The sequence below is a fragment of the Pristis pectinata genome, chromosome 5, assembly GCF_009764475.1.
Source record: "Pristis pectinata isolate sPriPec2 chromosome 5, sPriPec2.1.pri, whole genome shotgun sequence".
NCBI lineage: Eukaryota > Metazoa > Chordata > Chondrichthyes > Rhinopristiformes > Pristidae > Pristis > Pristis pectinata.
The window spans coordinates 77892325-77918010 of NC_067409.1; the positions used below are offsets into that span (position 1 = coordinate 77892325).

The 25686-nt window shown below is 41.2% G+C and overlaps 1 protein-coding gene across 4 annotated transcripts in view; it reads right to left on the reverse strand.

The window, feature by feature from the left end:
* Positions 1-3564: 3564 nt before the first annotated feature.
* The window catches only part of si:dkeyp-120h9.1 (Y+L amino acid transporter 2-like), a 66645-nt gene continuing 44523 nt past the window's right edge, over positions 3565-25686 (reverse strand). For all 4 annotated transcript variants that reach the window (XM_052015945.1, XM_052015944.1, XM_052015943.1 and 1 more), the window contains 4 exons: positions 20679-20775; positions 18484-18633; positions 11116-11299; positions 3565-8454 (listed from right to left, as the gene is read on the reverse strand). In XM_052015945.1, the coding sequence (XP_051871905.1) occupies positions 8378-8454; positions 11116-11299; positions 18484-18633; positions 20679-20775 (508 nt within the window). In that variant the 3' untranslated portion in view covers positions 3565-8377. The remainder of the gene's footprint in view (positions 8455-11115; positions 11300-18483; positions 18634-20678; positions 20776-25686) is intronic.

A 25686-nucleotide genomic window follows, 5' to 3' on the forward strand; every position in this document is an offset into this window, starting at 1 on the left:
ACAATTCATGGTAGCCAAGCCCCTGTCACAGAGGTCACCCTGTGCTCTGGACAGACAGGTAGCATGGATGCATGTTATCAACTAATGGCAACTTTCCCCTTTATCAATGGAGAATGAGATATTATATTGAAGGAAAATGTTCTATTAACAAAGAAGCAGGCATGTTCAACATGTGGACTTGCACAAACGTGACCTTCGTCAGTGTGCACCCCAAAGAAGGACGTTCCAATATCTTCCCCTCATCACAACCCACTTCTCAAGGTAATAATAATGGGCAAGAAACGCTGGGCTGGACAATGACATCTGTATTCCCAAAAATGAATAAAAGAAACAATACTGGGACCTGCTAATTCTAGCCATGTAATGTATCTAATCCCAACTCACAATCTTCAAGCAACCCACTCTAGACTTTCCTTAAGTAGTGTGTGGTATGTTCTCTGCTTTACCATTTTACATCTTGTTTGCATCCTTTATATTAAAATGGTTTTTATTCAAGGCAACTCAGCAAAGGGTCTTGCAAAGTAGATAACAAAGTCCTTATGCAAGGAAATGTTTGACTGAAAATCAAAAATCTGCAGATGCTGGAAACTCTCAACAGGGCAGGCAGTGTCTGTGGAGGAAGGACAGAGTTAATGTTGCAGGTCAAAGACTTCATCAGAAAGCATGTTATTTTAAGGGGCAGAGAGTGTCAGGGAGGGAACAACTCCAACAGCGTGAGGCCAGGGTTACTGTGGGGATAAACTGTAAGGGATGTCTGGTTGATGGATTAATGGGGACAGTTAGAGAGAGAGAGAGAGAAAATATAACACAAGTTATGAAATGAGAACAGTTAGTGAGAACACAAGCAATTCAACATAAAAGTTGTGAAGTGTAGGACTGTGGGACATGCCTAGCAGGTCAAGCTGTACAAATGGAGAGAGAAAAACTAAGCCAATATCTCAGATGGATAACTTGCAGCAGGAAAGGACAGTTCTGACACAGGCAGAGAAAGCAAGTTACCTGAAATTGTTGAATTTGATATTGAATCCAGAAAGCTGCAATGTGCCCAGCTGGAAGATGATAAGCTGCTGTTTCCACAAGCTTACATGGGCGTTGTTACAACAGTGCAGGCCGCAGACCGACAGGCCAGAGTTCGAATAGGAAGGAGAATTGAAGTAGCAGGCAACGAAAAGCTACATGTTGCACTGCAGATGAAGTGCAGGTGCTCAGCAATCTCCCAAACGGTGTTCAATTTCTCCAATGTTTGACTGGTATAACAGACCAGAGTAGAGGAACGCTCATTTAATCTCCTTTTCAATCTACAGTAATTTTCTCCTTTCCATTTACCTTTTACATTTCAACTTCCTCTTCTCCTTTGTTCTGTTCACCTGCACTTGTTAGTTTAAATCCACTCTCAAAATAAGGTTTGTTAGTAGCTTCCTGGATTACTGGGGTGATTTAGCATTCATCTGTTGTCCCGATTTTAAATTCCCACTCCTGTCTGCTGCAAACTAACACAGTGCCACAGATTAATTCTGTTAAAATGTGTTTATTAGCAGTATACTGCAGGAGAATTCTCCTCAAACTCTCATGTAGAGTCTTTATTGGAGGTCTCCACAGTCCAAAGGAGCAGACAGAAATTTATACAGATATCGTCACGCACACTTAATGAATGCGGCGCCGCAAGTTTCAGTCAGGTCTCAGAGATCCAAAGACAGACATCACCCCTCATTGTTTAGGACAAGCTTCCCACTCGTTGTTTATTGCACCCACCACCCTTATCGTCCAGCATAACTGGTCTGCAACCAAGGTTCCATACACAGTAATTACCACCTATCCATGAGTCAGTAGCTTGCGTGCTCTTGCTTGCGAGGTATTTTTCCATCAGTTATATGTATAGTTACAGTCAGTCACAGTTTCTTAACCCTTTACTTCCTCACATCTATTCAAATAGATGCCAAATCTCCCAGGCCCTACTGCTACTGAATTGGAATGAATCCAACTTTATACACTTGCCAATACATGTGCCCTCAGATGATTTGACTGTAGTTAACTGAGTAGTACTACCATTCTGTTTAATTCAAATATGGGGCAAGAATAAACGTCGACCTTTCCAGCACCAATGGCCAACATTATTGATCTGCCAAAAACAGGAAGCATTGAGTATTCATTGCAATCGCCGACATTGTCATTTTTTATTAAAAGATGACGTTCAATTTCAAGTGCAGATACATGTGAGTGTAAGGAATGAAGGGGCAGTTTGTCCACCCCCACTCCATTTTTAACATGATCCATGTTACTATCTTGAAATCTTTTATGCAGGAAAGTAGAAAAAAATGTTGGGTTTGGCAACAGATAAATGTCACACAGTTCATCAAAGCTTTATTGATTAAAAATACTTTCTGAGTAGTGATTAAATAGACACTGCCTTACGTGGCAGGGTACTGACGCGAAGATGTCCTGCCCTGAAATTTGCTGTTGACAATACTTGCATCATCCCATGGCCCAAACTGTTAATTCCCATTACTATCTGGGAATTTCCATTCCACACTATTTCACCCATCTATCTGTATCCCCAGATCAAGGCTTCTCCCTTGACTATCACCTGGAGCTTGTCTTTGTTCCCCTGCCCTAATTCTGACAAGAGATGCCACTTTGCAGAAGGCATTCTGACTTGGGAAGCAAAACTCAGGTCACTTACTTGCCTTTCACGAGCCAGCAGTATCAGATTGACCTGTACCAGGTGGGTTGGCTAAGTGACGAGAAGAATGTGATGACCAACTCTGAGGAAGAACCTAGTAATAATGGATTTAGAGTCTCAAGATGATAATGTCAGCGGCAGCCATCGGCACTCCTAACAAAGCACTGTGAAACAAGTAATAAGTAAATACCATAACATAGCCAGAGAGCCTCCACTGCTACATGGCTAAACATCAAATGAATGAAACTCTCAAAACTGGTCAACTTGAGTTTGCAACTACATAGTGAGGACAGTGGACCCAGTATTATTCATTTGAAACCAACCCATCCTGTGTAGGGCCCTCATACTGGTCCTAAAAATCGGTATTCTTTTCTCCTATATTATGTCTCCAATAGACTCTTCATCCTACACTTATGAGCATATGGTAGTGGAAATCTTATTGATCTTGTTAACTTCAAGCTTTCACACTTCAGTTCGATGCCTGAATTGTTGAAACATCCTACTTCCTTAGTTACTGGTTCCCAACTGATTTATCTGTGACGTGTCTTACTACACATCATCTGAGAGGAACACGCCATCTCTGTCTCTTGGTTGAGACTCCAAAAAGCACCTGTTTTACCACTTGAAAATTCAAGGCCAGCTGTCTTCACAATCCAAATAATAAGTTCAGACAACAAGTTCTGTTCTTTTGGCCAGAGTGAATTAGGATATGGCACCAATACCAGGCACAGTGTGTTCACAACTCTTAACAACAACATTGGAAGACTTGCTCATAAAACTGCCCTAACAAGTCCAAGTAGTTGTATTTTTACTTAAAGTATTATATAAAAATACTTCAGATTTTACACTGTTATGTACATGTTTAAAGGTTTATTTGACTCAAAACTAAGTATGGAACATCAAAACATCATATAATAAACTTTGTAATATATTTGGGTAATTCAGTGGACAATTCGTCAGTTTGCAATCAACATCGTTCCAACAGCAGTTAATAATATAAACTATTCTGAGCCCATTGCCTTGTAATCACTATTTTGAGATTGCAATAATACCAAAAATTCTTGAGGAAAGGTAAAAAGATATTCCAAATTCACACTTCTGATAGGACATATAAAACATCAGAGCAAAAAAAAGTTAAGATGTAATGAGAACATTTAAGACTATACCCAACTTCTTTAGGAATATTTGTAGTATTTCTATACTCTACACACAACAGAACTGAATCATTCTATAATTTGTACATCTATAAAAGGTGATCTGTGCACTAAATTTATCAAAAACATTTTATAATAACCATCTGTAAACTGATAAGACATCACTAAGATAAAAATTTATAGCAAATGATAAAAACAATTAACAGCCAATGATAACTGCATCTCAGTTTCCTGTACTCAAAACCAGGGTTCGAAAAGCGAATCCCTTATAAATACAAACTGCAATTGATTTACACTTTAGATTTCTTATACATTAAGACAAAATAGAACACAGGAGAGACCATACATGTTTGAAAGGTTACCTACAAACAGGTTAGGAATTTCTGCTGTATGTTACAAGTCAGATTATGAACAACAGTTCCACTCAATTTCCGAGTCTAGTGTGTCAGTATGTGCGCCGCTAAGACATCAGCTGAGAGATAACCTAATTGGGCAGAGGCCCACTGAAATCATACTGAATGCTCCCCATCTTCCATACATTATTGGTAAGGATGGGACAGGTGAATCAAAACCCCCTTTAGAGCTCTGTGGATCAATTGAAATTGAATCTGTGAAAACAAAAATTTGATTTAACCAAGGGGGCATTGTCAGACCCGGTTATTTTCAGGAGCAGGTTCTTTCCAGGAGTCCAAGAATGAGTTGAAAACAACTTGGTGCTTCACGAAGTTTTATTAGAAAAGTTTAAAACAAAGAAGCAGTCACAGAGCGCATGGCACTAGCTTTACTTCTAGGAGACGAGCCGAGACAAAGGAACTAAAAATGAGCTAGTGGGAGGGGGAAGAGAGCAAGGGAGAGAGATAGAGGCAAGAGCAAGATAAGCAAGAGAGACAGAGGAACGAGAGAGAGGCAAGAGAGCAAGATAAGAAAGAGTGATTAACAAAAAACGACACCTTTTATATCTAAGAGGTACTCCTTAGCTAACAATAGTCCAATCAGAAAACCTATGAGATACCTGTGGCAAAACCAACCAATGAGAAAACACATTCACCTGATGGACGAACCAATAAGCGGAGAAGCGGCCATTCCTTGTACAGCCACTTGAGGTGTATTAAACACTATACATGTTAAAAAAACTATTTAAAACAGTCGAATCCAACAGTAACCACGAGACAAGTGCAATATCCAAACCAATTGGTGGTCCTTGTCATTAGGCTAGCAAAACCAACTTCTATCATTACCACTCCTAAACAGAAGTAGTGCAGAGAGTAATGGTGAGAGTGGAATGACTGGGGGGAGTGGGGAGACACATGGTGTATCACAGCAGTATCTCAATAATGAAATAGATAATAGCTATTTCTCCACTGTACTTGAGCTGTACATTTGAGACCTCAACAGACAGCAAATCAACAGCCTATTTGGTCCAAAGACTTCTTTGCATAGCTCCCCGTGAATAAGAATTCATACTGAGTAACACTTCTCATCTCTGTAGCGTGTAGGTTACAGGAGATGTACAAATCTGTAAACAGCTTAGACTACAAAGGAGAATTATATCAACAACGTCCTCAAGGAATTATTTAAAATGCTCACCTTGATTCTGAATAAATCAGAATCAAGGTGAATTAATCAGAATTAATAAACCTCAACAGGTCAGTGGAAAACACTGAACTAAGTCGATATAGTCCATTTGATTTGTTTTCCATTATAAAGTTTTTGGGAGTCTAAAAAACCCAAATGCAAATGTAATGTGGATCGGCAATAACATCTCCTCCTCACTGACAATCAACACAGGTGCACCTGAAGGATGTGTACTTAGCCCACTGCTCTACTCTCTCTATACTCATGACTGTGTGGTTCAGCACAGATCAAACACCATCTAAGTTCACTGATGACATCACTGTTATTGGTAGAATCTCAGATGGCAATGAGGAGGCCTACAGGAGTGAGATAGATCGGCTGGTTAAGTGGTGTTGCAACTACAACCCCGCACTCAACGTCAGCAAGACCATTGACCTGACTCTGGACTTCAGGAGGAAGTCAGGAGAACACACACACTAGTCCTCACTGAGGGGTCAGTGGTGGAAAGGGTGAGCAGCTTCAAGTTCCTGGGCATCAACATCTCAGAGGATGGGCCCAACACATTGATGCAATCACAAAGAAGGCACGCCAGCAGCTCTACTTCATTAGGAGTTTGAGGAGATTTGATATGTCACCAAAGACTCTTGCAAATTTCTATAGATGTACGGTGGACAGCATTCCAACTAGCTGCATCGCAGCCTGGTATGGAGCCTCCAATGCACAGGATCACAAGAGGCTGCAGAGGGTTGTAGACTTAGCCAGCTCCATCACAGTCACAACCCTCCTCACTATCGAGGACATCTTCAAGAAGCAGTGCCTAAGAAGGTGGCATGCATCATTAAGGACCCTCACCATCCAGGACATGCCCTCTTCTCATTACTACAGGAGCCTGAAGACCCAAACTCAACGATTCAGGAACAGCTTCTTCCCCTCCGCCATCAGAATTCTGAATGATCCATGAACCCCTGAACACTACCTCATTTTTCCTTTTCTTGCACTATTTCTTTTTGTCATTTATAGATTTTTATGTCTTACACTGTACTGCTGCTGCAAAACAACAAATGTCATGTCATATGTCAGTGATAACAAATAAATCTGATTCTGATTAAGCAAAGGACATTTGATTAAAAGCAAAGGACATAAATACAGGGCCCATCATATGTGAAGCTGGATGTCACAAATAGTTTTTGTATATTGTTTATAATCTGACAATAAATAGGTACAGTCACAGTACTAAATCAGCAGACCCTTGTCATCCTGCTACTGTCAACGGGACGGAGCCAAAAAAAGTCTTTATTGACAGAACTGCATCAACTAATGAGCTGGGGTGTAGCAGGGAATGAGTCTGGGCTCACAGCAACTAGCAGTTGCACTGCAAATAAAGGTAATTTACTCAGAAAACATTCCATTTAAAGAGTGGGGGAAACAGAATTTAATCAAAGAAGCTTTAGCAATTTTCCCCAAGAAAAGCCAGGTAATAGCAACAGAATGCAGTGAGCGAAGGATAGTTCTATACAAATTACGTTTTTCAATTCAACTTCAGTAACTCTGCATAATTAACCAATCATTGCCAGTGAGTCAGTCCACACAACCAAGAAAAAAGAAACAGAAGTTCCTTATCCTCATTAATTCCAGTGAACACTGTTGGCAAGTCTACATTTGCATGTCAAGGGTAAAAACAAGAGTCAAACCTTTTGTGTGGCAGAATCTAAAAACATTTAATTTTGCTTACAAATTCCACCCTTCAGATCTTTTCTCATTTTACAGTTTTTTTCTTTTCTATTACTTTAGTTATATAAAAAAACACAATCCCTCTTTTTATTGGAATGCATTAAAACACACTGGTCACATAATATTTATGCACATTTGGTTCTCCGGAATTTGCCCACTCTCTAAAGCTAAAATACTGACCAAATCTTTTCTGCTATTTCACAAATTATCTATCTCTAGCACCTTCTAACAGAGGTGATTACATCAACAAAGATTTCAGGAGAATGCTATGAGATCCGTGCAGTGTCAGCACCTTGGAAGAGCCACTCTGCATTGATTTTAAGCATGAGAAAAATCTGCATTTTAAACAAGGAAGGAAAACTGGTTGCCAAGAGTTTCCTCTATAAACCAAAGAACTTTTTTTTAAAAAACATGTCAATTCCCACATTGCCATAGGAACCCTTGAACTAGACCACAGCAATGGCATGATTAATGGGAGTTGTCCCAAAACAAACTGGAGGAGCTCTATGTTAAACAACAAGGAGTGGATCTTTAAAATGGTGGAGGGGTTAATCCTGAGTTTCCTGACAATAGATCATGTTGTAGTCCATGGAATCTATATTCTGGCAGTGGGTAGACCCACATTATCTGCTGTAGAAACTACAGGTTCACCTCCAAGTCTTGCTCATCTTGATTTGGAAATATATCACTGGTCCTTCATCATTTCTGGGTCTAAATCCTAGTACTCCCACCTTGACAGCACTGTTGGGAGCACTTTCACCAGAAGGACTGCAGCAGTTCAAGGAGAGGGCCCATCACCACCTTCTCAAAGGCAATTAAGGCTTTGGGCAATAAATGTTGGCCTTGCTGGCAACAGCCACATCACAAGAGAGTAATAAATTTAAAAAAACACTCCAGGACATCTCCTGTGACATAAATCACAATGGCTCAGCAGAGAGTGACCAAAATTAACTGTCTCCATCACAGAATAAAAATGGGTAATGAAAAACATAAACACCAACATTTATGATGAGCCTATTACTTTCCTTGAATAAAAAGAGGTGGGAAAAGAATGTATTCTTTGATAAAAACTGCTTTACTACAAGAGAAATAGTCCATTTCTTGGAAATAGTGGAGGTTCCTGCATTTTGATAGTCAAGAGGGCAGGATTCAAAGTTTTAAACAGCATGAGAGATAGGTATCTGTGCAAACAACTTCTGGTGCCACATTTCTGGAACGGTTCTTTGATTGATTCCAGTTAAACTTCTTTCTCTTGAAATTCATTATCTGTTAGACAGCACAGTGCCAACTTCTGAGTGTACAAAGAAAGGATACCTAGGAAAAAAGTTAAAGGAACAGCTGCTTTTTAATACAAGTATTTGATTACAATCCCTAAAAAGTAACTGCTGATTAAATAATTAATCTTCATATTGTTGCACTGAAAAATTATTTAAAAGAAACAAATTGTACCCAATTTTTCATTTACCCGATACTACTATTCAATTTCTCTTTCCAGAGATGTTATCTGCTCACAGTATTTCCAATACTCAGCCTTTCATTTCTTGTTATAATTCTCCATAGACAGTTATCAAGAAAAATCAACCTCCCACATGCAATTCAAACAAAAGTGCATCAACTTCATATTTAAGAAGTTGATATTTAAGAAGTTGCTCCAAGAGACTGGAGCAAGCTGCGCCAATTTATATACTGGAACAGGCATTTAAGCTGCTCGCCTGTTCCACCTTTCAGCGAGATCACAGCTGAGCTATAGCCTCACTTCCTATTCTTGTCTTTACCCCAAATTTCTTCATATCTTTTGGTTAAGAAAAAATCTGTCCATCTCAGACTTAACACTAACAACCAACAATGCACCAATTACTATTTTCAGGAGGGAGTCTGAATTTCCACCGTACCCCAATGTATAAGTCTTCCCAAATTTCACTCCCAAAAAGCCCAGCTTTTAGATCATGCCCCTTTATCCTAGATTCCCCAACCACCAGAAATATCTACCTTTTATACATCTTGAAAACTTCAATCAAATCAATGCATTAGTTCTTTTTTCAATTCCAGGGAAAGAAACCTTGGTTTCTCTCTCTCCACAGATGCTACCTGACCTGCTGAGTGATTCTGACATTTTCTGTTTTTGTTTTGGATTTTCAACATCTACAGCTTTTTGCTTCTAGCTTCTGTCATCTCTCCTTGTAACTTATCTCAGAAGACAGACAGCATCCTATGCTGGATGTATGGTTAAATCTATGCTAGAGTCTCACTTTTTGGGCTGCTATCTGCCCAAACAGACAATGGAATTTGTGCTCTCTGTTACTGGCATTGCAAGTAGTGCGGCTTATTACTGACTGGTCTGATCCAGATTATGCAAACCTTTTTGCAGTTGCCACAGATAAACTTTGAGCACCTCTTATTAAGAGGGTCATGGGTACATTAAATGCTTCACTTGTTTGCTGGGCACATTCATCTTCATGGATCTATTGGCTCTTTCATCAGACATTTCTTCCAATGTGCTAAGGCCAATGCCAATCATAAGCATGAATCTTCTGAAAGCAATCTCCAGTGTTGTCTGCCAATTGGTCTCTTGCCAGACAAGAGTTGCCCATGTAGGATGCCTTTGGGGTTTCTGCACCTATCCTTTATCCTGACACGTCACAGTAATCTTAGGCAATGCTAACTGAACATCCTGTATATGCCAGGGTAATTGGGCATGTTCCTAGCTTGTGTCTACGGTATGCCCCATTCTATACTTTTGAGCTCAAATTGGAAGACCTCACATTTGCCTGCACTGAATTTATTGCCCATTCACTCAACCTTTCATACCTTTTAGTAACTTAATGCTGAAATCTACATCGTTTACAATGATCCACATCTTGTCCCCACATCAAACTTGGATAAGTAGCTCCCTCTCTCGTCATCTTTAAATACGGGGAAAGTTTGTGGCTCCAGCATATCCTCAGAGGACCCAGTGAATCACATCCTACCATTCCAAATGCATTTCCATTATTGACCTTGCCTCTTGACTAATTTCCAAGCCAGGCCAATACACTGCAGTCAGTTACTCTGACTTATAGGACCACAGATGCAAGTACCTGTAGCTTCAAATTTTCAGAAGCAGTGTTCTTTAGGTGGTGTTCATATTTTGTTAATCTACAGCAGAGGCTGTTTCATTAACTAATTTGTAATTCAATCACAATGCTCACAATAAAGCATTCTGTTTGAGTGAGTCACCACCATGCCTGGTGGAACATAATTAGATCAGATTCAGATACCCGCACAATATATGGGATGACCAGTAGCTTAGCAACAGCTCAGGCACTGAGCAGAAGCCACAAAACGCAGTATTTGCTTGAAGAGACTAACAATGAATTTCAACAACACCTCGCTTTTATAAACACCTTTAGCACGGTTAAAAAGAAAAGGTCCATCATAAGTATATTATGAAACTAAAATGCAGTCAGGGCAATGGCCAACAACTTCATCAAGGTATACTTTAAAGAGCATTTTTAAGCAGAGAGGGGGAAACAAGATTTAAGGAGGGATTCCCAGAGATTAGGACCTAAGAAAGGAATAGTGGGCGGGGGGGGGGGGGGGGGGGGGGGGGGGAAGATAAATTCAGGAGACTAGGGATGGAGGTTCACAGATCTCATTTGGAATGAGAATTTTAACACTGAGTCTTGTCAGATGAAGTACCAGTGAAGGTTTCTGATGACCAAAAGGATGATTGGAGAAAAGAGCTCGCAGCTGGCTGAGATGCCAGCAGCAGAAGTATGGATGAGCTCCAGTTCACAAAAGGCACAGCTTGGAAGGTTGGCCAGGATAGTATTACAATAATTTTGTCCAACCAAGGCAGGGACATAGATTCTCCGGAACGCAGGAGGAAAAAGAGAAATTATTAGATTGAAATGTGCAAAGTTCTTAGGAAATAAAACACATCAAGACTTCCTAGTAGAGAGGAGAAAAAAAGCAGTAATTCACCACATTACTTACGCAAAAGCTTTTCAAGGCACTTGGGTTGCTTTTCAGGTGGGAGGTAAACACAGAGAAAGTAGACAGGAGCTCCAGAGAGCGCTACCACAATCCCAACAAGCGAGTTCATGGTGTCACTGTAGAGAGGAGTAATCACCAGAAACAAGCTGCACATGCAGTAGATAATTGGGAAAATCAAGCTGAGCTGCAAAAGAAAATTGCAAATTTTAACATTACAAATGACTGCTGATGGCAAAGAGTTCTGCAGATATTCACATTATTTCATGGTTGCAGGGTTGTGGTCAGCTCCTGCCATTGTTGCACTGACATCAATGAGACCAAATGTCGGCTGAGGACCGCACCTGACAACCAATTCTTATGCAAGTGTTCACAAGCAGCATCCAAAGACCAGCCTTTCCTCTTCCCCTCATCAGTTAGCATCTGCTGCTAGCTACACCATTAATTTTTCCCATGCCACTCTTTAAGTTACCAATTTTACATGGTCCATTTACCTTGAATGACCCAACAACCCCACTAATGTTTTCAGATGTTAATGAATCTCAGATGTTTAGTAAGAGCTGCCATTCATAAGGAACTCATGTCCATTTCACATTATTGAAGTGTTTTTATAGCTGTGGAGTTGGCTGCCTATTTTGGCACAGTAACATCGCACGAACAACAAATGAGAATGAATGACCGGTTAACACTTGTGGTGCTCTTCATTGAAACAGTACAGCAGAGCTTCCTCACTCTACTTCAAACTCTTCCCTAAAATATTTGGTATCAATTAAGACAGTTTAATCTTGCATCTAGGAGAAGAGCAGGAAAGAAGCACTCTTGTGGTACTGCAGTACAAATGCCAGTTAAAGTTTATGCCCTCAAGCAGTGTAGGATGTAAACCCACAACCTCACAAGCTTGAATCAAATGTACCTCCTGCTACCACCACCCCGCCAATTTATCCAAGCCAGCATTTAAAACAATTATCATGCCTAATTCAAATGAGCATTTAATTAAGTGAAAATCAAAATAACTGCAGATGTTGGAAATCTAAAACAAACGCAGAAAATGCTGCAAATACCCAGCAGGTCAGGGTTCTGACAAGGAGTCTCTGACCTGAAATGTTGACTCTGTTTCTCTTCACACAGATGCAGCCTGACTTGCTGAGTATTTCATAGGACATAGAACAGTACAGCACAGAACAAGCCCTTCAGCCCACAATGTTGTGCCAACATAGCTAATCCCTTGTACCTACAGAATGCCCATATCCCTCCATTTTCCTCTCATTCATGTGCCCATCCATACCCCTCTTAAAAGCCCCCAATGAATTTGCCTCTACCACACTATCAGGCAACGCATTCCAGGCATCCACCATTCTCTGAGTAAAAAACGTACCCCTGACATCTGTTCTGAACCTACCCCCTCTCAACTTAAATGTATGCCCTCTGGTATTGGATAGCTCAATAATGGGAAAAAGATATTGCTTGTCCACCCTATCTATGCCGCTCATAGTTTTATACACTTCCAACAGATCACCCCTCAGCCTCCACCACTCCAGAGAAAAGAACCCAAGTTTGTCCAGCCTCTCCTGACAGCGCATGCCCTCTAATCCAGGCAGCATCTTAGTAAACCTCCTCTGCCCCCTCTTTAAAGCCTAGACATCCTTCCTGTAGTGAGGTGACCAAGATTGAATGCAATACTCTAAATGCAGCCTAACCAGAGTTCTATAGAGATGCATCATAACTTCTTTGCTCCTATACTCAATACCTCGATTAATGAAAGCAAGTATTTGATAAGCCTTCTTTACCATCCTATCTACCTGTGTAGCCACTTTCAGTGAACCATGGATTTGCACCCCAAGGTCTCTCTGCTCTTCAACACTGCTAAGGGTCTTGTCCTTTAGAGTGCACTGCCTCTTGACATTAGTCCCACCAAGGTGCAACACCTCACATTTATTCAGGTTAAACTCCATCTGCCATTTCTCTGCCCACATCTGCAACTGACTTATAGCATGCTGTCTCTGTCACCAGTCTTCTACACTATTAACAACTCCACCAATCTTGGTATCGTCTGCAAACTTACTAACCCACCCATCAACATACTCATCCAGGTCATTTATGTACATCACAAACAGCAGAGGTCCCAGTACAGATCCCTGCAGAACACCACTACTCACAGGCCTCCAGCCCAAATAAGTCCCTTCAACCACCACCCTCTGTGTTCTGTGGACAAGCCAGTTCCAGATCCACATAGCCAATTCTCCACTGATCCCATGCATCCGAAGTTCCTTGATTAACTGATGATGTGGGACCTTGTCAAATGCCTTACTGAAGTCCATATAGGTGACATCCACAGCTCTACTTTCATCAGTCTCTCTCATCACCTTGTCAAAAAACTCAACCAGGCTAGTAAGACATGACTTGCCCCGCACAAAGCCATGCTGGCCTTCCCTAATCACGCCATTGGATTCCAGATGCTCGTATAGCCCATCCCGAAATATTTTCTCCAGCAATTTCCCTACAACTGAAGTGAGACTCACCAGTCTATAGTTCCCCAGATTTTCCCTTGTTCCTTTCTTAAATAGAGGAACAACATTAGCCATTCACTAGTCCTCCTAGACATCACCCGTGGTCAAAGAAGATACAAAGATACTGTCAAGGCCCCAGCAATTTCCTCTCTCACCTCCCTCAGTAACCTGGGTATATCCTAATGGGCCCTATCCACATTAATACTGTTTAGGAGACCTAACACTACCTCCTCCTTGACCTCTAAATGCCCTAACATGTTTCCGCCCTCAGTTCCAATTTCTGCATCCTGCATGTCCCTTTCCTGGGTAAATGCTGAAGAGAAATACTCATTCAGAACCTCATCCATATCTTCTGCATCCAAACATAGATTCCCTTCTGTATTCTTAAGTGGTCCTACCCTCTCCCTCGTTATCCTCTTATTCCTTACGTAGGTATAGAACGCCTTTGGATTCTCCTTAATCCTACTTGTTAAGGACTTTTCATGGTCCCTCCTGGCTTTCCTAATTCCTTTCTTGAGTACATTTCTAGCTTCTTTATAGTCCTCACGTGTTCTATCTGATCCGAAGCTCTACATACTTGTCCTTTTTCTTCTTGACTAAGTTCATCACTTCTCTAAAAACATCCAAGGTTCCCTTATTTTGCCATTCATGTCCTTCCTTCTAATCGAGACGTACCTGTCCTGTACCCTATGTATTTGATCCTTAGACACTTTCCACATGTTCGACGTGGACTTGCCATCAAAAAGGTGTTCCCAGTTTACTTTACCTAGTTCTTGTCATATGCCTTCATAATGAGCCCTGCTCCAATTTAAAACTCTCCCGCTGGCCCCATACCTATCCTTATCTATAGCTATCCTGAAAGTTAATGAGCTGTGGTCACTGTTCCCCAGTAGCTCACCCACTGACAGGTGAGTCACCTGGCCAGGCTCATTACCCAACACCAGGTCCAGAATAGCCTCTCCCCTTGTTGGACCGCCAACATATTGATTTAACACCCCCCCCCCCCCCCCCCCCCCGGATACAGCTAACAAATTCTGCCCCATCTAACCCCTTTGCACTAAAAAAAAGTCCCAATCTATATTCGGGAAGTTGAAGTCTCCCATGACCACAACCCTGTAATTTTTACACATTTCCCTAATCTGTTTGCATATCCGTTCCTCAATGTGCGGTGGCTATTGGGAGGTCTATAGTACACCCCCAAGAGACTGATTGCACCCTTCCTATTCCTGAGTTCTACCCATATAGACTCTGTGTCCTGGCCCTCCATGATGTCTCCCTGGAGTGCAGCTGATATATTATCTCTAATTAGCATTGCAACTCCTCCCCCTCTTTTACCCCCCTCTCTATTCTTCTTAAAACTTTGAAACCCTGGTACATCGATCACCCATTCTTGTCCCTCCCTCAACCAAGCATTTCCAGCATTTTCTTTTTGGTTTGAGCATTTAATTAACATCAAAGACGATGGCCTTGAGATGATTCCTGAACGTGGGCATTTAAAGTTTAGTTCCACTAAAATGAGAGTCGGATTATTTTATGTGGAGAGTCCACAAGTCTAAATGACAGCATTGTTACACAAAGGACCAATAGAAGGCACTCACACAATACACCATTCATCCAGAAATCCTATGGTTGGTTTTACTTCTTTTGGGGTGAAGACTTATATTTTGGCTCTGCTATCACATGGCCTCTGTACCCACCAGAGATCTGCCCTTTTGTTCTACCCGACCGTTCTCGTGTTCTCTGCAACACAAAACTTGTTTCACTGTTAACTCCTGCCAGTTCTGTTGGAAGAGCAACAACCTGAAACTGTTTCTCTTTCCACAGATGCCACCTGATTCTGTTTTTCTTCTCAGTACCCATGTGTATTTGACTATCTGCAAACAGAGAGAATTCAAAACCTGGGGGATTCTTGTGACACGTACCAAAGCACAGGAGGGCCAATTTGACTGTTTCTGGCCATCGAGCCATACAACACCGAAGCAGGCCCTTCAGCCCATTGTGTCTGCGCCAGCTACTTAAGCTATGAACTAGCGGAACAGACTGCATGCTTAATTCCAAAAGGTGAAAACAAAAAAATCAGATTCTGCAGTTAACTGTTTCTCTCTTCACAGATGCTGCCTGACCTCCTTAGTTGTTTCCATTTTTGTTTCATTGAAAATTATGCCCAATTCACAGTTCAAAACCCAAGAAAGCAAATTCCCATGCCTGTAAACCTTCTTTTATTAGATGCTGTGAAATGGGTAATTAAGCCTGCAGCAGCTTCAGCTTCCTCACAGTGGTTGGGAGTAGCTCAAAGAAACATATTGGTTATACTACCAGACCAATAATCCAGAGGTACACAAGCAAATCCAACATTAGCAGTTTAGAAGTTTTAGGATCAGTTTTATAAAAGCTAACAACAAATTCATAGCATTAGCAGTAACATTGAAGCTATTTGAATGTCGTAAAGCTCCAGCTTGTTTACTTATGCCCTGATTGGAGGAAGTCAATTACCTGTATACTACCTTGACTGATGGATAAGGAACTCTAGTTCCACAACACCACTTGGCTCTAAACCACACTCTGCAGTGTTCCAGCAAGCCATGCTTGCATCCAACCATAGGAAAAGGGGGAAAATAAAACCAGGTGGACCATTTGGCCTACACATTGAATCCAGGCACCAAGTGCAAATGTCACAGCAAATTCCTCCTCACTAACATCTGGAGACCAATGTCAATGTTGGGAGTGCTGTTGTACAGAGTGGACACCATCGACATCCCAGACTGCAATAAGAAATCCAAGTGACACAGAGACACATACAATTAGAGCAGTGGGCAAGTGGCCTTATGAGCTCTTGACCATCATTCCTTGTAACAGGAGGAGGCTCCACAAACATTGTCATTCTGAATAGGATCAAAGTGCTGACTGGCAGCCCAAATGGCAACCACAGTCAAGCTGGTGATTCCTGCCTGCATTTCATTCCCCCCCCCAACGACCCCCATAGATTGCATTCTTTGGCCAATTTGATGCACATCATGTAACAACGAGAAATGACTGGAAGCACCAGGCACACCAACAATGTCCCAAGAGATTCTGCAGGTGCTGGAATCTGGAGCAACATACATAAAATGCTGGAGAAACCCCAAAATGCTGGGGTTTTCCTGACCTGAGTTCCTCCAGCATTTAGTGTGTGCTGCACGATGTCCATTGCTTCATTTTTTTCCCCATGTTCTTGCTTGTATAATTTTGTATAATTTATGTTTAATTACTGTTTTTCTTGTGAATGTTATATATCTGATGCTATGTGCCTATGATGCTGCTGCAAGTAAGTTTATCATTGTACCTGTGCATACATGTACTTGTGCCAGTACATGAATGCATAATATGACAATAAACTCGACACTGACTTTGAGCATCTTATCTGCTCCACTAAACACCTGTGCTCCAGAACTGGCCAAGCTCTTTCAGTACAACCACAATATTTCATCATTGCTTTTCCATCACGTCAGAAGTGGGATTTTTGAATACATGATGCCCAGCTACAAAACTAATTCCTTAGGTGAGAAAACAGCCCACCATCACTTTCAGCAAGCTCTGGTAATGAGCAGACTTGGGCTGAAAAGTGGCAATATTTACAGCACACAGTGAAAGACAATGTCTGAGATAAAAAAACCCTCTCCTGCACGTTCAAATGGCAATACCATTGTTTAATGCACCACCATCATCATCCTTAATTGGACCATTGATTCAAAACCAGGAGCCATTACAGTGGCACTGGGTAATCTGTAGCAAGTGCCTCACCTGAACAATACACCAGGGGTGTAATGAATTGGGCTTTGCCTACATTTAACAGATAAATGGGAAACGATAGTATTTGCATAGACCATCTCCAGGATCCATTACAATGTAACACTTGAGAGACTGTTGCCAGATGCAATTAATTTGCCAAATACAATTTAACATCGATTGTATTTTGGTAATCTATATTCTACCTGCAGTTACAAAGTAATATTGATAGTAGCCGCGACACAGACTGTTTGCTCGATTACAAAGTAACCAGGGAGTTACACTGGTAATACATGGGAACAGATCTATGCTTAAACAGTAACAATGTAACATTGGGAGCATCTGAGAGCAGATCCTTGCTACTCTCCCATGCAGAGATCTTCTCAGATGAAGAAAAGTTTTAAAAATCCTGGACACACAAATAAATGTTTTATTAAAAAAAACTTGCATCATTTTTCTTGACATTATGATATGTCAAGCACTTTCCAATCATTTGAATACTTGGTGCACTATGGTAATGTAGGAAAATCTGCAGTCATTTTCTATGCAGCAAGCTCCCTCGAACAGCAGTGCAGTAACAACCACAAATCTTGTTGTAACATTGACTGATAAATATGTGCTGCCCGATCATTACCAAAAATCAATTGCACCCAGATAACAGACAAGAGTCTCAGTCTCATCCAAAAGACACCTCCATTGACAATGAAGCACTCTCAAAGTACCACTTCAGACAGCTCTTCAGTGCAAGAATCTTTGACACATGTTCTGAACCCACAGCTTTCTGTTCCACAAGCAAATGCAAATGAGATACAGCTTACACAAAACACAATGGAGACACAAGAGAGCGCAGATGCTGGAATGTGGAGCAACAAACAATCTGCTGGAGGAACTCAGCGGATCGAGCAGCATCTGTGGAAGGAAATGGACAGTTGATGTTTTGGGTCAAGACCCTTCACCTGTCCAGATGAAGGCTCGCAACCCGAAATGTTGACTATCCATTTCCCTCCACAAATGCTGCCTGACACACTTGAGTTCCTCCGGCATTATTTGTTGGCACAAAACACAAAGTTTTTAGTGAGAATCTTTTAACTAATGTTACCTTCACCGGTCTTGGTAGATCTGGGAATTTCCATCTCAGGTAAATCTGGCTGGCAACAGATAGGCCAATAAAGAGCCAGTAGTTAAAGCTGAAGTAATTAATGAGTGTGTAAATATCTTCAATGCAGAGAAAGATTAAAGCCATCCCTCCCTGAATAACAAGAACAAACAAAATTAAACTCGATAGTCAATAGAAAAGAACAGGATGAAGCCAAGGACACATTAACCTTTCACAGTTAAATTACCTTTCACTTCTTTCCTTTAAAACAGTAAATATTTTCAGTAGTTTTATATCATATTTGATTGTGCAACATACAGATCAATGTTTAAAAAGTAGGCAGAAGGTATACACGTTATCAGATTTGTGTAACATTTGGTATTTGTAGGTTATTAGAATACAACTTCTGTTGTTGTGTAACAACAATCCACACTCTCCAGCCTAGGAATTCTTTTGTGCCTCAAAACATGCGCGAGTTTTGCAACAGGGAACCTGGCAGCCAGATTCTGTCATGCTCAAGCAGCTGTGTGTGACAGATGGACTTTCATACACATGAATCTTTCAGTCAGCTTCCCCATTCCACCCCCTGATACTGCTTCTCCTGACACCACACGCCTTTCCTCCTGATCAGCAGCTTACCTGCTTTCTTCTTGTGGAATTGGAATTGGTTTATTATTGTCACATGTACTGAGCTACAGTGAAAAGCTTGCCTTGCATACCATTCATACAGAACAAGCTTTTCACTGTACTTTGGTACATGTGACAATAATACACCAATTCCAATTCCTCTAGAAGACAGCAGGTAAGCTACTGGTCAGGAGTAAAGGTGCGTGGCATCAGAAGCAGTATCAGGGAGTGGAGTGACATCAGGTGATGGGGTGACTGGACGGGGCTGAATACTTGAGGAGGCTCTAGCTGCAAGACAATCGCCTTCATTTTCCTACCGATGGACAGAACCAGTGGCAAGCCTCAAATCTTCACCGACAGTGAAGAAGAATCATTTCTATATCAATGACTTGGATGAGAATGTACAAGGCATAGTTAGTAAGTCTGCAGATGACATGAAAATAGGTGGGATACAGATTCAAAATCAAAGATTACAGGGGGATCTTGATCAACTGGGTGAGTGGACCAAGGTTTGGCAAATGGAGTTTAATTCAGATAAGTGCGAGGCATTGCATTTTGGAAAGTCAAATTCACAGTAAATAGTAGGGCCTTGGGGAATGTTGTAGAACAGAGAGACTTTGGAGCAGGTTGAATTTGTGTTTCAACTAGCAAATTTTCCAACTCGGTAATGGGTTGAGGAGCAAGTGATGAGCAGAGATCCAGGTCCAGTACAGAGAGAAGCAGGGTCCAAATGAACCCAATTCATCAAAGACTACTGCTGCACCCTTTTCCAAAAGCACATCAATGGGACACTGACCGGGTTCCAGAGCACATTGCATTGCCCAGTCAGGTTGGGTGAAAATACAAGGGAAATGATTATAAAACTCGATGAAGGGAGGCCAACATCATATCATACTGCTGAATGCCACCAATATGACAAATGAAAAGGATCGCTCACAAGCATGAAACATTTTAACCAAAAGATCAAAACCTACCAAATGTTGGATAGTCATTTCCACTACCTATCACACATAACATTATATCCATGTCATGTGGGTTTCCTCTGGCTATGTCAGGGATACCTCAGGGATCAAATATAAACTGAGCAGATGACCGTGCATCTCCATGGCTCTCACTCTAATGCTCTTCAATGCCATGGACAAGTTGCACATAAGACATCAGACATAGGAACAGCAGCATCGGAATGTGAAATGGATGGTGAGAGTGGGAAAGTGGAAGGGAACGAAAGGGAAAACCAAAGCTGAACGATTATTAGAAGATTTATTCACAATGCTAACAAAATTGAAGCACTCCCTTTTTTTAAACCTCAAGACTTTTGTGGTGCAAGATTACTTTGCAACAATGTGTTTGAGGGCAAAAGCAAGCTGCCTCTATTCCCATGTCCACGTGTTCGTAAAACTAGGCTTGGGAGACTGTGTAGCAAAACCTTGGGTCAACCCACCCTCACTTCCCTTCTTCCCCCTGTCCATCGCCGTCACCACACTTAATGGCTACAAGGCTCCAAACAAGCTCCACTGATGTGTTTAATGTTGACAAAGTATGAGAAAATTCATTTCATAGAGTGTACTTACATTAAAGCACAAGGCTGGGATCGGGGTGCATCTAAAAACATGGATCATGCACAGAAAACTGGGGAGGTGACCTTCCCTTGAAGCAACAAAGTAAAGCCTGGAATACAATGATTGGAAGAAGCTAATGTTGTTATACCAGTTGTTCAAACTTATCACAATTAATCTATTTAACATGTAGTAAAGAAACCATGTGCAGAAAGTTTAACTCAACAATAATATTGTTCTGAAAACACTACCAGTATATCACAACTAGACTTACAGTTTAGTGTCGTGCAAATAGAAATAAAGATTAAAATCTATTGATTCATGGGTTAAATCCTTTGAAATAATTAATAATATGCACTTACAAAGGATTCCTAAAAGTGCTTAATAGGCAGTGTAATACAATAGAGGCCATCCCTGGGTTACGCCCAACTTATGGACACACCTACATACGAACGAGCTCCCATAATATTATTAAATTCAAAAGCCCAATGTATATACATATGGTCATTCATATAAACAGCAGAACTAGTTTCCTTTCTCCCACCACTTTTAGTACTTGTTCTTTCTTATCAGTCTTATGTGCTTTTGATGCCATTCATTACAACACTGTGGAGGTGTGGTTACCATAGAGTAATTTTTTTGTGTATTTTCTGACTTAAAGACAAAATCAACTTATGGACATCTGTGAAAATGGAACCCATTCATTACCCAGACTTGCATGTACCTTGAGTTAACACTATTGTCAAAATATTGCAAATGAGAGAGTCGATTTACACACAAGTTCCAAGCAATGAGGTACACAACCAAATCACTTATTTTTGGTGGTGGTGTGGAGGGAGAACTCGCCTGCTTTTTGTCAAATAATGTTTTATATCCACCTGCAGGGATTTACCATCTCACCTGTTACAATGGAACAGAGCAACAACTGCAACAAGCGTGAGAGTTGGTGGGAGGAAAGAGACACATTCTTATAGTGGCTTATAACTTCAGATTGATGGCATCCACAGATATCTGTTTGTGGAGATGGTATAACTGCTAGATCAGTCTGCATTCCACACCCAATGAACATTGCCAGTTTATGAAGAGGAAGTTCTAGGTACACATCCACCTGCAGTAACAGGATCTGTATTTCTTTAACACGTCCCCATTGACTCATCGCCATACAAAACATGGTGCCTCTCCTGTACACACTTGGAGAGGAATACTCAATACAGTAAAACTCCAATAATCAGGCACGCTTAGGGCTTCAGTGTTGCTGGACTAGCAGAGTTAGTGGACTATTGGATTTTATTTCCAGTAATAACTCAACACACTTTTTAATTAACCTTTTTTTTAAAAAGACATTAAACAGTATCCAGTGAACCAGGCAAGTTTAGAGAGAACTGGAACTGGGACTCAATGTGTAGAAATGAAACATGGGAACCAGGGTCCAGTGAGTGGAAGGGGAGCGCAGGAACCGGATCCCCAATGAGTGGGAAGACAACTTGGCAAACACCATGTGATGAGCTACATGCTGAACTAATGGGATTTCCAAATTGTCCAATAGCAGATTATCAGAGGAGTTTTCCTATAAAACTTAACTAAGGATCAGTATTCGACTCAACAGCTACCATCACAAACCATGATAAGATGGTGGAATAGGCATCATGTCCAGCCACCTGATCCAAACAGGGAATGCAGTGGGAGAAAAATCAGAACAAATCTGCCATTCTTCAGTCCTCATTGATTCTTGCACTCAAACACTGAAATGTTAATTTCTCAACTTTGTCTTTAGTACCTGCCTCAAATTCACCATTCCTCCTCTTCTCCCACTGACAACTTTCCAAGAACCGTACCTTTCACCTTCTCTGTTTCACCATTAGTGGCTACAACTACAGACCTTCAGGTCTTAAACAGCATGTCTCTTTCTTTCTCCTTCTCTTTCTTCACTCCTGAAGCTTACCAATGCAATTAAACTTGCTAAAATCCTAATATCCGCTAATGTCAATTCATTCCTAATATAAAATTTGGCTCATTTTGTTTTTAAATGATTCAGTGAAATGCTCTGACTGTTCAATGATGTTAGAGTAGCAGCTAATAGCCACTCGGTATACCCACCTCAAGGCTCACTCTTCATCCCACACGAGTACAAAAAATATACACATACACCCACCATACACACTGGGATGCAACTTACAGCTACAATCCAAATTCTGTCTCCCTCTCTGCAATAAACTCACTTCAACGGCACTGTCCACCAGTCACTTGATCATTCAATTCCTGTGCGTGGTGAACTGAAACCATCTGGACTGAGTTGAACTTTTACTGGCATTACACAGGTCCTGCAGCATATAACAAAGCCCTTACAATACACAAGGGAAATAGAAAATTGAATATTTTCTTGAAATTGCACAATAATTAATTGAAATCTGCATTAGAATCTCATGAACTATTTATTTTCAGGTTGTTAATGAATTGTAAATAATAATGCACTAGTGATGAGCAAAGGGAATAACAGGACTTATTATGAAAATGTTGACTTAAACGTTTGGTGTTAAGTGCTTTTGAATTTATAATATTTAGAAATTTAAAAAATACTGCAATTGTGGTGTATTAATGATACACCTTAATACATAAAGTTGCAATATCCTAGCAACTTGCACATTATTGTTTGAAAATTCTCAGGTTAATTCTAGCATCATAAATATGTTTGGTAAAAAAAGTCGGCCAACAGGGAGAACCTGTCCACATATTTTTTCGTGTTAATTTCCTGTTCCTTTTACATCAAGAGGAAGTCCAACTCATTTGATTAGATTCGTAACAGATGGAGAATAATCACCGCTCTGACTTCAGCTCATTAACCAATTCTGCCTTGTTTAGAGAAACTCACATTGTGACATTAAACACTGCATGATGCATCCGGAACAGTGATGAAGCAGATAGTTGCAGTGCAACCATGCAAGTTGTGTCCAAGGTACAGTTAGCCTGTGTCTCTAAACTTGATTAACATACAAAATAATACCCGTTTCCTAACAGAAATAAGCATGGCAAAGTGAGCTACAACAGCAAAATTCTACTTCAGGGCTTGAGCTCAAATCCAGCTTGGCCTTGTGATATCCAAGTCTTCTCGCTCTGGATGTAAAAGTACTTCAGGAGACTGGGTGGGAAGGAAGAGTCCAGGGTCACAATTGCTCACTACCTCAGAGGCCAATGGGACGATCAACACCAGAAATGAGAAGCAATTTCACTCTCCCCAGAGGCTGCCTGACCTGCTGAGCATTTCCAGCACTTTGTTTTTATTACAGCAGTTTTAATGGTTACAATGTATTCTACATTTCTCTTCATAGTTCTAGAAAGGTTTAGGCAAATCCTGTCACCATATTTGTGCGACTATCATATATCAGCCTGGACATTATGACGTTCTACAGCATTTAATGCTTCCTGTGTAAATTATTGTCATATTCTTGCAAGTAATAGGTGACTACTCAGTCCCATCAAGTCTCTGCTGGCTTTCAGAGTAATCCCATTCCCACACTTATTTCCCTAGAACCTATCACATCAACTCCACCCTGATTCGCCTACCACCCACCCACACTAGGGGTAGTTTGCAGTGATCAATTAACCTGTAACCCAAACATCTTGGGAAGTGGGAGGAAACTGGAGCAACTGGGGGTGGGGGGGGGGAGGGGAGTGGTCACAGGGGGAATGTGCAAACACCACTCAGACATCACTGGATGAATCCAGGTTGCTGGAGCTGTGAGGCACCAGCTCTACTAGCTACTGCATGATGGTGCTGGCAAACGGCCATTTCAGTCGTGGGCCCAGAGCTGCAAAGTTCAGCAGAGTTTTCCCATCCTGCATTGTACTTTCTCCTTTCTGTACTCTGCAGAGCAGGAAGGAAAACACACCATCTGGACTGAGGTACCAAGGCTCAGGGAGAAGAGTGGACCAGCCTGTTGATCAGAAGATTGGGAAAGGTGGAGTGGTTGACAACCTTGGATGACCAGGGATGGAGACTGGGAACTCCAAGGAACAACAGAGCATCGGAGGGTCAGTTCCAGGACCGTTTCGGACCTGGGCCAATCAGGGAAGGAGAAGATTGGACAGGTAGGAGAGAGTACGATACGATACAATATCTTTATTAGTAACATGTACATCGAAACACACAGTGAAATGCATCTTTTTTGCATGGAGTGTTCTGGGGGCAGCCCGCAAGTGTCGCCATGCTTCTGGCACCAACATAGCATGCCTACAACTTCCTACCCCGTATGTCTTTGGAATGTGGAAGGAAACCGGAGCACCCAGAGGAAACCCACGCAGTCACAGGGAGAACGTACAAACTCCTTACAGACGGCAGCGGGAATTGAACCTGGGTCGCTAGCGCTGTAATAGCGTTGTGCTAACTGCTGCACTACTGTGCCTGCCCCCAAATGATGGAAGACAAATATGGAACTTTTAGTGCGGATCAAGTCAGGCACAATGCTACAAGAAAACCATTGAACTGTAGGGCCCAATGACAGTAGGTCCAATTTCCTCTACAACCCTCTAAAAGCAGAACTGAATGGGGAATGAAGTCATTTAATGCATGTCTGACACTGAAATCACCTCCGACCTGTGGCTGTTGCTGGACATACCTTGTTGAATTTCCAGTGACTTAAACCAATGCAGAAATAGTCATAATAGTGTTTTGCTCAGTACACAGCATATTTTTAATTATGTAGAATTGAAACAAAAAACTCTATGCAATCAAATTTCCAGAACATCTGGTTTATGGTGAAAACATTTTGCAATGGGATGGTGGGCAGTGGAAGGAGAGGGAAAGCACCATTAGTTCTTGATCGCCATACATGTGTTTTTTTGAACATACATACACAGGAAACTTCTTCAATAATGCAAAATACAAATGCTACACATCTGAAATAAAAAAATTTGCCAGAGATAGTCAACAGGTCAGCCACATCCACAGAGAGCGAGAGAATGGAGTTGCACAACAAGTTTTATCAAAATGATAGAAAGAGTGAATTTTCATTTGAAATATGATGAA